General features: G+C 50.2%; 1 protein-coding gene across 1 annotated transcript in view; it reads left to right on the forward strand.

Annotated features, from left to right (window-relative positions):
* LOC126572832 (transmembrane protease serine 9-like) overlaps positions 1-12,500 on the forward strand; it is a 34,499-nt gene that overhangs the window by 20,626 nt on the left and 1,373 nt on the right. The window contains 9 exon segments of the mRNA XM_050232495.1: positions 2,737-2,829; positions 2,916-3,153; positions 3,264-3,820; positions 3,899-4,080; positions 5,352-5,494; positions 5,567-5,961; positions 6,043-6,222; positions 6,290-6,455; positions 10,973-11,077. Of these exon segments, the coding sequence (XP_050088452.1) occupies positions 2,737-2,829; positions 2,916-3,153; positions 3,264-3,820; positions 3,899-4,080; positions 5,352-5,494; positions 5,567-5,961; positions 6,043-6,222; positions 6,290-6,455; positions 10,973-11,077 (2,059 nt within the window).

Genomic DNA, 12,500 nt, shown 5'->3' on the forward strand with positions numbered 1-12,500 from the left:
CCAGGCTTTTGATCGCTGTTGTTCCGCATCATCCTCATCAACTGTCCGCTGTTCGTTTTGTTATCAATCGATCCTGAGCGAGGGACAAAGATAAAGATACGCGGCTAAGATGAAGTCATTCTCCTCATGCGGACCGGTTTTGGGGCCAACGTGTAAAAGGTACCGCTAGGTTGCGCATATCGTTATAGTCTTTCTCTCATAACCGTTTTATGAAGCTTGTGTGCTAGGTTCCAGCCTGGTGGTCACCTGGTTTCGCAATCATCGTATAAACACACACAGCGGACAAGGTAAGTATGCTTCGTTCTGATCCATCCCTATTAGCAGCAAACATGAGTTCTAGAATGATTTCTGGATCGCGATACTATCTGCTTCGCTTTAAAATGATTGATTGAAACGGTTGCCTTTGCTGTTAATGTTCTTTGCTATCAATTTTATATGACGTGATGTTATATTAATAATATTTTGTTATAAAAAAACATCGGAATAATAACTATTAACACTCTGGTGTATTTTTTCGGTTGCAGCAAAGTAGTTCGCAATTTTATGTCTTTTATTTACATAACTCAAATCGCTACAATAAAATCTCGAATGTATTGCTATTTAGTCTGAGTTTGGGTGGCATATAATTTATTTAGGCGCTTGATTTTTCCGCTTATAAGGTCACTGTTCGTTTAAAACGGGTTATTTATCGGATGTACTTCAAGTAAATAAATCATGTTCTGTGATTATATTTGAATACAGACTATTGCTAGTCCTATTAACAGAGGCATCGCCAACAATCCTCGTAAGGTTAAATGTTCTTTAAGGCCGGGCTAAGGCATTTAAACATTTTGTTCTTACATATATTTCTTACATTTTTCCGAGAATGTTGTTCATTTCAGGAATATTGTGTAAATTGTTTGAATCGACCGACGAAAAACTAACAAAGATATAGATATTTGAACATCCACGCTTGATACATGAACTCTATGAAGGAGACATCGTAAAAAGCATCACATTTTCAACTTCAAAAATCTCTCAAAAATCGAAAAATTGGAAATATCAATAAAAACTCGACGGGACTTCAGGTAGCCCCTGGAATAAGCTAATAATGTAAAGAACGGAATATTGCATTGCTAATATCAGATGACCCATCAAACTGCTACGATGGGCAACATTTTTTATTCGAATGAAAAGACTTGCCCGATTAAGCGACGAACTCGGTTTCATGATTCAACAATCCGTTACCATCATAGTGTGATCACTTTTTTATCACGTCAAAATGCTGCCAAAAATTGAAAAATTGGAAAACTCAACGGCACTATCTGGATAAACTTATAATCTATCCCAAGATGTCGATTTGTTTATTTCAAATTATTCAGCACGCGGCAGCGATGGACACCGGTAAAAGTAACTTTTCGTAGACGCACCTTCAAAAAGTTGTTGCCATGGATGAAGTTTTGAATGAATTTTCTCCAAAATACAACCAAATATTTTTGAAAAATTATAGTTTAATATGACATTCACTTGAAAAAATAAAGTGGAATAGTTTCTTCACCAAAAATCGCCAAAACTGAGATTTTTTTAGACCCGAATTAACTAAAGCCCCCCTTAAGATAATTGGACGATCTGAACCGAATACTCTAAAAATATCGAAAATGTGATTTTAATGAAATGCTTAACTGAGGATTACAAAGTCTACCATTCGATACGACTGTACGATAATTATTCAAACAATTCGTTTCAATTTTTCATACATTACTGACCAGACGAAACCACACGAGCTGCTCGTTAATGAATGTCTCAAACAGTCACTTTGCACTGTTTGTCGAATATTGAAAACCGAAAGTCTCACTTCTCACCCGTATCACATCACACTACTACACATTATCGGGGTTCCATTTCATCGAGCGTGGTATCCCCCAGATAGTACACAAAACGGTTTCTCGGATTAACGGAGACACTACTGCTGGCCGTCATGCTCTGCGAAATCCCTAAAGAAATCCGCAAAATGCAAAACCGGAAGGAAGGTGTTTGGGGTCCGCAATTGTATCGAAAGGCGCATACGAGCGGCGGCACGCACACGCGCATCTATCCGTGTCGTAGGTGACACTTTCATTCCCTCCTCCATGATCTCCTGCGTGCTCCGGGACACGCTTTCACTCAAATCCGGAGCAGCCTATTGTTCGCTTCCGATCGCGAAGACGCGAAGGGGATCGCGGGTGCTGCTGCTGCTGCTGCTGTTGCTGCCTCGGTTGCGGCTACTGATACTGCTGTGTCACCTACGGCTGTGTGTACAATGGTTGGTGGCGGCGGTAGCTGGAGCAGCAGAAGTCGTATCCTAAAAGCTTTCTTTAATTGTTTTTGTCAGCACATTTTTCACTCCAAGCTCACTTTTACGAGTGTCCGAGTGTTGCGCCGGTGTTTGCGGGCTCACCGTAGTATTGTTGGACATTGTTACACACGCCGGCGGGCATTCTCGCGGTTACGTTTGCGGTGAGTTTCGGGGTGGTGGCTCACTCTGGACACTCTGGATCAACGGGCGGCGATGGCTGCTGCTGTTGCTGCTGCTGCTGCTGTACGGTGCTGTACACCGGGCCGGCAGTCGAAAACGATCCACCACGGAGAGCGATAGTGTAGTGGCACCGTGTGCGAAGGATGCGGAAGTAATTATTGTGATCTTGCTGCTGCTGCTGGCGCCTAGTGCGAGTGACACGTGATAGTTCCTGGTGTGTGTCGATATCCATTTCCTTGAAGACAAATTGTGATTATAAAATGCCGAACGGTGTGATAATGATGGTGCTGCTGGCATCGCTACTGCTATCCACTGTCAGCCAGCGAGTGTTAGCCGTGGTGAGTAGGTCATCTGGAGTGTTCTTCACGGGAGAATAGATTCTAATTCCTCTCGCCAAACGTTGTCTACCACCATCCTAAAGCCACAGGAACAGATGACGGTCGATGAGAATCGCATCAATTACGACATCTACGTGACGCCGGTGATGCTGCCCACTGTTCCGTTTGCTGCTCCGAACCGGTTTCGGGCGAAAAATCCTTTGCTGGCGTGGCTGTCCACCGTGCTGTATTATCGTCCGTCTGCCGGGTCTGCTTCTTCGTCCGATACGACGATCGGTGCTTTCGGCAAACCTTCACCATCGCGAGAATGCTCGAGCTGCAGTGAGTATTGTGACCTTGTGCGGCAAACATTCCCCACTCACTAATGCCCGTGCGAGCCCGTCCTCTACCAAACTACTCCTCCTCCTCCTCCTCCTCCCCGTGCGCTGTAGCTTGTGGCAGAGGAAAGACGAGCTCCCGGATTGTCGGTGGTGATGCGGCCGATGTCAAGGAGTACCCCTGGATGGCGATGCTACTGTACCGGGGGTCGTTCTACTGTGGCGGTTCGCTGATCAACGATCGCTACATCCTGACGGCGGCCCACTGCGTACTGAGTTTCGTGCCGATGCAGCTCCAAGCGAAGCTGTACGATGTCGAGCAGGCCGAGATGGTAACTAGGGCGGTTGCTTGGCTGCAGGGACACGAGCGCTTCAATCTCGATACCTTTAACAACGATATCGCGCTGGTGAAGCTCCAGCAACCGGTCGAAACCGGTGGTAGCTTCATACCGGCGTGCCTCCCAACACCGGGGCGGAGTTATGCCAACCAGAACGGAACCGTGATCGGTTGGGGCAAGCTGGCCAACGGCAGTCTGGCGCACGGTCTGCAGAAGGTCGTGGTGCCAATCATTAGCAATTCCCAGTGCCGCAAAACCGACTACCGCTCGTCGAGGATCACGGACAATATGATGTGTGCCGGCTATCCAGAGGGTGGTCACGATGCCTGTCAGGTGAGGAATGGGAACTGAACTGAAAAAGGTCGGAAGTGAATTTGGAAGGAAGCTAAAAGGGCCGTTTCAATTCCGCAGGGTGACAGCGGTGGACCACTGCACGTCGGTGATAGCAATGTCCGCGAACTCGTCGGAATCGTTTCGTGGGGCGAAGGATGCGCACGGCCCAACTACCCAGGCGTCTACACGCGGGTATCGCGCTTCCTGACCTGGATCAAGACGAACACCCGTGATGCATGCAGCTGCGAGCGACCGGCAAGGTAAAGCCTATCGCGACCCGGGGCCGGCTAGAGCTTATAGTTACCACCAGCAAACAGAACGACGACGACGATGATGATGATGATGAGCTGCGCGATGAATGGTGGCAATCGCGCGTAATGAGTTCCTGTGGCTCGCATGAATAGAAGTGGAAAATGACGAGAAGCGAAATACATTTAGTGCACAAAGTATGCGCGAACGATGATGAGTTTCAATTACCATTACCCTGGATGGTGGGGGGGGGGGGGGGGGGGGGGAAGGTACCTCAAATGCCTTAGGGAGGAACACTGTAGCTGCGGTGAGATCGCGTGACACTGGACAATGAGCCGTCCACGTTCGACAATTCAGCGACTTTGTTTCCAGTTCTGTTGTGGTTCTTGAATGGTCTTGATGCTTTCGTAAACGGAATGATCTTTTATTACATTGAATCTGATAAGAACCACTTAACAGAAGAACTGTTCAGGTGGTTCGTGCTGACTTTTACTTTCACACTGGACTACTTTCACTCACCCCGCTCTCGATCTGCTCTTCAGGAAAGTGATGCGACCTCTACTCCCGTTTCCCATAAACATGCAAATGATCTCATCCTCCCCACATAATAAGTCAGCCCTTACTGCGCCTAATGCCGGTTAATCCAATGCCAAGCGTATGGATCTGGATTCCTGTGACTTCTGATTAACATAACCTGATTCAATGCCATGCACAGAGTACGCTAATGCCATAGATAAACATACAACTTGGGTCCCCGCGGGAGGGGCATTTTCGAAAGGCAGCAATTGTAGAAAGTGTAGCAAAACTAGCAATGACCATGCGTTAGTACGTCCAGTGGCCGATCCAAAGTACACAAACACAAACGTCATCGGTATCGGGATTGGGGCGGCCAACGACGACGACGACGGCGCCAACGCCGACGAACACCGGTTTAAAAAGCGGCCGAAAAGCGGTTTAATGTTTAACCGTGAAGACGAGTCCGCCGTCCACGCTAGAGAGATGCGGGCAAAAGAAGAGAAAGTACGTCTGCACGGTTTGAGGATGGCCACCCGGTACCCCGGGGGGCAGTATGCGATCGTCGAGGATATCGTTCAGTTGTGCGTCCGTCGAATTGCTGGCTGGCAAAGATGGCGCAGTTCTATCGCGGTGCGGCGTCCCGAACAGCCGTTTGCCGTTTAGTTCTTGCGGTGGCCGTAGTGAGTTGCGGTTGGTGGGTTTGGGGTGCCGTTGTGCCAGGGAGCGGTGGGCTGACCTGGCCCGGTAAGATAGCCTGGAACGATAGTTTGCTGATCGATCCGGATGGGTTTGTCGGGAAGGCACCGCTGCTGAACAGTGGCGTGTGGACGTGGATCACCACCATCTTCGGTATGCCGATCTTCAGTGTGTTCGCGTACCGGACGACACCACGCAGCTGTCCACCGTGTTGTGAGTAGATTCAGTTTGGCCATCAGTTTGTCGGGGGAAGGAAAATGACGGATCTCGGCCACCCTTCCACAGCATGCGGTACGAATGGGAACAACTCGAAGATTGTCGGTGGAGAGGAGGCCGCGATCGGGCAGTATCCGTGGATGGTGGCCTTGTACTACAGCAATCGGTTCATCTGCGGTGGTACGCTGATCAACGATCGCTACGTCCTGACGGCGGCTCACTGCGTGTTCGGTAGTGATCGATCGCGGTTCCGGGTAAAGTTTCTGATGCACGATCGGCTCGTACCGAAGGAGGACTCGTTCGAGCGGAAGGTCTCCTATATCATGACGAATTGGTTTATTAATGTGGTCCTTTTTATCACGAACGATGTGGCGCTGCTGAAGCTGAGCGAACCGGTCCCGCTCGGCGACAGTATCACGCCCGTCTGTCTGCCACCGGAAGGGAACAGCTACGCTGGGAAAGAGGTCACCAATCGCTGCTGCCAAGCACTTTCACTCAAAGAGTGGAAACGTTCTTTACCTCATCTCTCCCTCTCTCTTCCGTAGGGTGTTGTGACGGGGTGGGGAAAGCGGGGTGATGGTTCGTTCCCGATGCAGCTCCAGGAGGTCCACGTGCCGATCCTCGCGAATGAGGAGTGCCACAATCAGACGCAGTACTTCCGCTTCCAGATCAACGATCGCATGATGTGTGCCGGGATTCCCGAGGGTGGTAAAGATTCCTGTCAGGTAAGGGTTCGAAAAAGGCCGGAAGTGTATCTTGAAGGTAGCTAAAAGGCCTTTTTCGATTCCGCAGGGTGACAGCGGTGGTCCGCTGCACGTGTACGATCCCGACGCGAACCGGTACGTGATTGCGGGCGTCGTTTCGTGGGGCTTCGGTTGCGCCCAGGCCGGCTTCCCCGGGATCTACGCCCGCGTCAATCGTTTCATCTCGTGGATCAACTTCAACACGCGCGACGCCTGTCTGTGCCACTGACCCACCGCTGACCGATGCTGTCGATGAGAGATGACGAGGAGAGAGAGAGAGAGAGAGAGAGAGAGTGAGAGAGTGGTCGTCATCCTCCGGTTCGAGGACGTTGCGCTGGACGACGTGGACGACGGGCGCTCGGTTTGTGTTTGCGAATCGAACTGCCTTCCGGTTCGGGCCATGGGACTCCCGAAGCCCCCCCCCCCCCCCCCCCGGCCGTCCCCGAAAAGAGGTGAAAGCTCTAGCCGGAGGACTTTCGATGTCGATGGCCCATTCGCCTTCGTGTTGTTGTCCGCTTCGAACCAGTTACACCCGAGGCACCTTGCCACCTTGCCTTGCCACCTACAACGCTATTGACAGGCGCAGTAGGTGCGAGATATTGCAATCGGAAGAAAAGGAACACAAAGACACAAAAAGGGGTTCAGCGATCTGTCACCGTGGCTGTCGTCGTTTGGCTGCAATGTGGGTGATTTGTTTGCAGAAATCATCGATGGGCTTTGGGTGGTTGTTCGTTGGTTGCTTGATAAGATATGGAAGCCCCGAAAAGGTGCGTGGTGAGTCAGCGTCAGGGGTGCTGCGATGCGCGCGGTGTGTGTGAGTGTAACAAGTTGACTGATCGAGTGATCATGAACCGTGAGTTTTGGCTTTGGCAGTGAGCATTTACCTCTCGCGGAAGGTGACTTCCTATCGGTGAAGGTCCCGCTTTGTGTCGAGGGCTTTTTTTTTTGGCGGGGAAGAAAATTGAACCAAACTGAAGAGGTATTCGAAGCTGCCGATACCAGGATTGAAAGTGACGAAATGGCAGTTAGCTAAACGCTTTGATGAGAAGCGATTAGCGAGAAGACGCGGTGCTGATAATAGTTCTCGCCTCGACGAATGAAAGTATGCTAATGATGTGGCTTGCGACGCAGATGCTCCACTGATCTAGTTCTACTGGCCTAGAAGCACGCGTGGGTCACCTCCATTGGCTTCCGTCTGTGCACGCGTCTGCGAACGGATGGAGCTGCTGGTCTCATGGTGGCTTCATCGTTGGACGCGGCACGTGACTCATGCATCTTCTTGTCTTCGTTACACTCGCCAGCACCACTGAAGTATCCTTGAACTTCGCGCTCAGTTGACACTCCGCGAGTCTATTCCCGATCTCGACGAGCTGACGCACCCACCCACACGGCACATTCAATGTCAGTGTAGTGATCGTAGCGTGAGCCAGATATGGTCGCCAGTTTCAAGGTCCCTCTGGTAGCTTCCTCCGGCTCCCTAACATTCGCCCACAGTTGAATGTCACCATCATCTGCATTTCCTAATGCGTGAGCGTGCCGGGGGTGGCTGCGAATCATTGTTCAAGTTCAACGTGGTTTTGACTCACTGCACATCCCCCCTCGGACTGCCCGTCACCCCATGAACCGCCATGGTCGGTTGTTAGCATGCGATCGGTGGTCCCGCGCAACATACGGGCTCGCATCTCGGGCGGCCGGTTGCGTTGCGTGCTAGCGAGCGGCGTTGTGATCTTGTCACAGGGCGTACCGTGGTGTCATCCCGGTTAGCACCGCGGTACCGAGCGACAAGGGCATCAAGAATCTCATTTTCTCCGGCATTTTGTCAAACTGACGAGAATTAAAAAGCAATCAATTATAAAGCCAACAAGTCCTTCACTGGCGAGTGTTTGTTGCAAGGCGACGGATTTGATAAAACTGCACTTTGGGTATATATGAAGGTGATAAGGGTAATTATGTTGTCGTCGAAAATGGTCGCACTAGCACTGCAAGTAGCACTGCAAGGGTCTAACAGTTCGGCGAATATGGGTTAAGAAATTAAGGTTAAGCCGATGGTCGATATTTTAGGGAAGCTTTATTTAGTTAATAAATGGTATGATATTGTTTTATTCATCAGAAATGTATATGCATTGTGTTTTTATTGATTTATGCTGAGTTATCTGAAAGAATTGTTTAAAAAAATGAACCCAAAACTACAATAAATTATATTGATAAATAGGATTATAGGAGAAAAAGAAATAGTACTAAATATACAAACAAAATGAAACGAGCAAATAACTCAGACCTCACCTAAATACAGACAATTATTTTACTTACTTACTTGCTCAACTTTTATAAAAGTCTTTTAAATATGCGTGACGAAATAAATTTTGAGAACATCCGAAATATACAAGATCGTTATTCCAGTGATGATAGCACTGAAAATGCTCCTAAAAACCTCGAATTGCAAGAAAGAACCAGAAGCCTTCCGTGGCACACAACTAGATCGTAGTGTGCTTGGAAGCCGCTGGTCTCATTGCGACATCTTCTCATCCAGATGGTTACGTGTGCCTACTGCGACTGCATGAAGGCTGGTTGCGCTCTTCTCCCGGGCAACAACAACACAAGGGTAAGGGCTCCGGCTCCCGGGGGCCCACTGGAAGGCCGAAGATGGTGTAACCATTCCCTACCGCTTTTGGGTAATCCATTCTCGATGGTTGTGCAACTACCACCAGCATCGGCATCGTGCCGCCTCACTCGTATTGAAAGGAAATGCGATGCAAAGATAGGTCAGGGTCAGGTTTGCTAGACAAGGTTCCGCCATTGATCTGATCCGATCTGCAGTGCCTCTTATGCTGCCTCCTTTTATGTGATGCAAGCTCGGCCAGGGTACGACCGATAGCGTGTCGTTTCGTGGCGTTACGAAATCCTACCAACTACCGGTAGTGAGCGACATTGAAGCCAAACCAGCCCGCATTCCGGGGGGTCTGTTGTGAGGCAGAGAAATGATCGTACTGATCGTGTTTGTGAGGGATTTTCCAAAACGATCAACTTTGGATCTCAAGGAACGGCATCGGGCAGGGGTTCTTCCGCATGGGCTGGCCTCGAGATGTCGGTTTTTTTGGGGGGAAGAAACCGACCCATTAACTGCCGATGAACTTTGTTAATGATCGCGGAGTTGATGCGGATTTCTTTTAATCAAAAAAAGATCGCAAACAATTATACGTTGCCACAGACAAATGCACAAACACAATGACAATGGAATATGCATTCCGCAATGCAATCCACAACGCAATGGATCAATTGAAATTTCTCTCGTACGATGGCATATTCCCCCGCTCCCTCCAGCATTTCTCAAGGATATGATCTTGACTGGAACCGATCACCGGTATGAACCGATACATGATAAGCGCCATGTTTGATCATTGTGATCCCATGGACTCCCCCCTCGATTTTCCTCACTGCCTCCTTTCGCCAGTGAGTGAGGCCGATGCTGTATGCAGTAGCAGCGTTGCAACGTGATTTGCATGCCACCGAAACCCGTGGTGGGGTGGAGATGTGCACCTCAGCGGGTGCGAGCAAGTCGGAAAATAAACAAACAAACGACGAACCAGCCACCGAACGTGCCGAGCTGTGCTCTGCAGCTCCCTCCTTCCCCAGATCGGTGTTCAGTTCGGCATCGAATCTTCCCATATTGTCACCACCACTACCCAGCAGCCCAGTTTGTCTTTCTCGCTTACGCCAGTGGCCGAGTCGTGTCGTGTTATCGGCCTCAAGGCACGCGACTCCACTGGGAAAGAGGAGAGCAGGAGGAGAGCGATGTATGTTAGTAGAGCCAAGGGCATCCCAACAACAGTGCCGCCGGGGGCGGTGGTGTCGGCCAGGCGCTCGCGCGCGCGCACACTCTCACTTTCGTACGGGCGCGCTGGATGAGGTAATGAATGGTCCACCGTAATGGCGGCTGCCCCGCGGTGGTCTGGGTCTGGGTCTGGGTCTGGTAGTGGTTGTCACTTCGATCCGCACCAGAGGGCAGGTGCAGCAGCAGCAGCAGGTAGTAGCTTTTTGGGGTGTTGATGGAGTTGACAGGATCGCTCGACTCCCCGTTCGTTGGTGTGTTGGTGCGTTCGCGGTTGCTACGTAACCCGCACCAGCAGTGCTTGCCCGGGTGTCCCGGGACCCGTATGAGTGCGCGTACACTACGGAAGAGACCGAAGCCGAAGACGACGACGACAACGACGACGATCGCGATGGTGACGATGGTGACGATGGCGGCGACACAACAAAGCGGGGCCCATCCCCCACCCTCACCCCAAAACCAAAGTCGCGAGTTCGATCACTCGAGAGCAGCGCAGAGCGCAGCGACACATCGGTCCAAGGTAGTTCCCGCCCGCCTCATCATCGCTCTTCGTAAGGGTGGTTGAGCTTCTGCTGCTGCTGTTGCTGCTGCGGAACCTTCTGAACCTTCCGCACTCGAGCGCGGATGTTGTACGTGTGCGAGCGCACATATATATAGTGCCTGCGCCACCATCCATCAGTCACAGTCACAGAACATTGCACAGCGCAGCAGGGAGAGTCCCAGGGAGCGCTCTAACTGCAGTCCAAGACCACTCCTTGATCCTCTTTGGCGTGTATCCTTTAGTAGCACTCCTTCCTGATCCTGATCCCGTTCGTGTCTCTGTGTTTGTTTCGAGTGTCCTCGAGTGTCCTGTTTCCGTGTTCTAACTTCTGGCTTCGATCATGCATCGATCGTGGTGCTTCGCTCCTGTGCTGATGCTGGTACTGACACTTCTGGTCGATCCGCTTCCTGCGGCACCGGCGGTACGCAGCTACAACAACAACGGAACGGCCGATTCCTGTGACTGTGGTGAGTTAGTGACGTGCATCTGCCTCGCCATTGGTGGTGTGACCCGTCCTGACGGAGAAATCGCAAGGAGCGGGGGAATCGTACCTACGGTGTAAGCGTACGGTGGTGGCTCGAAAGAAAAGTGAAAGGTGAAATGAGATAAGCAAAAAGTTTGTAAACAACAGAACGCAATTGGGGCACGCACGCAGTGCACGCACGGATGGTGATCGGTGAGCAGATCGACGGTGAATGCAACGATGGCAGGAGCAACGACAACAACAACGCACAACTGTTTCATTGCATAACGCAGACGTGCTGGCGGCGCTGATCATCCGCAACATTATGTGCAGCATCTTAAAAGTGCGAAAAACATCACTCTCCCTTCATCCCCTTCCATGAGGCTAACAAAAGGAAGCCAACGGAAAGCGAAAGGGCTACCATCGCGCATCGAACTTTAAAGCTGCTGCTTGGGATGTTTTGTTGGAACGGAAACCCTGACAGCACTTGATCCTTGCGCATAGTGCGCATTGGTGAAACAATTGGAATTTTCCACCCTGCTGCTGGGTGTGCTGGGTGTGTCTGATCTGATCGCTGCAAACCAGACGCCCGGAATGAGGCCACCGGAATTAGGTTATGTGCGTTATGATGTCGTAGTGTAGCTAGCTCCTCCTCGATTGTGTGTTTGGTTTTATGCATCGCTGTTGGGTGCCTATGCGTAATGAATATGCGCTACCGCTGCATACGTGCTGGCTGCCGGTGTATAGGTGTCGGTTTCGGTTGCTCCGCGGTCATGGCTTCTCTTTGGTTGTTGCAAATTTTTCGCAACACAACTTTCTGCGATGACAACGACGACGACGCTCCCAAAAGGCGTGACAAGGAGTATCGTGCCACTGCACACCACATACCACAACACAAGACCCATCGATCGATCGATCGCTACGCTGCTGGGGGTGTGCCACGTGCTTTTACAGACAGATGAGTGCCCGCGAAGATGGATCGTTGTTGTGGGGACGCGATCAGATGGCATCGCGAGGACAGACGCGCGGTATATCGTGTACTGGTGAACCTCGCTGGAAGGTGCAGCGAGTATTGATAATGCGTCGAGCTGTGGTCTCATGACGATGCTGTTATGCCTGTAGGGGGTATCGCAGCGATCGAAGAGATATTGTAGCTGGTTTTAAACACGAACGGACAAGGAGATTTCGACGAAGAAAATTCAGCAGTAACTCTATAACGCTATTAGTGAATTTATGTATCTACTCTTGTTCATTGTTATGTTTGTGGTGCAAGAAATGAAGGATTTCAATATTAAAATAATTTCCTGGACTTTACAGCAACTTTCGATAGCTTTAGTAGATTTTTCCTGATCAATTTGCAATCTCATAATAACTTCTAGTATACACATAATGCACCTTTCTTAACTTAAATGCACATTATGTAAAAA

The sequence above is a fragment of the Anopheles aquasalis genome, chromosome 2 (genome assembly GCF_943734665.1).
Source record: "Anopheles aquasalis chromosome 2, idAnoAquaMG_Q_19, whole genome shotgun sequence".
Classification (NCBI taxonomy): Eukaryota; Metazoa; Arthropoda; class Insecta; order Diptera; family Culicidae; genus Anopheles; species Anopheles aquasalis.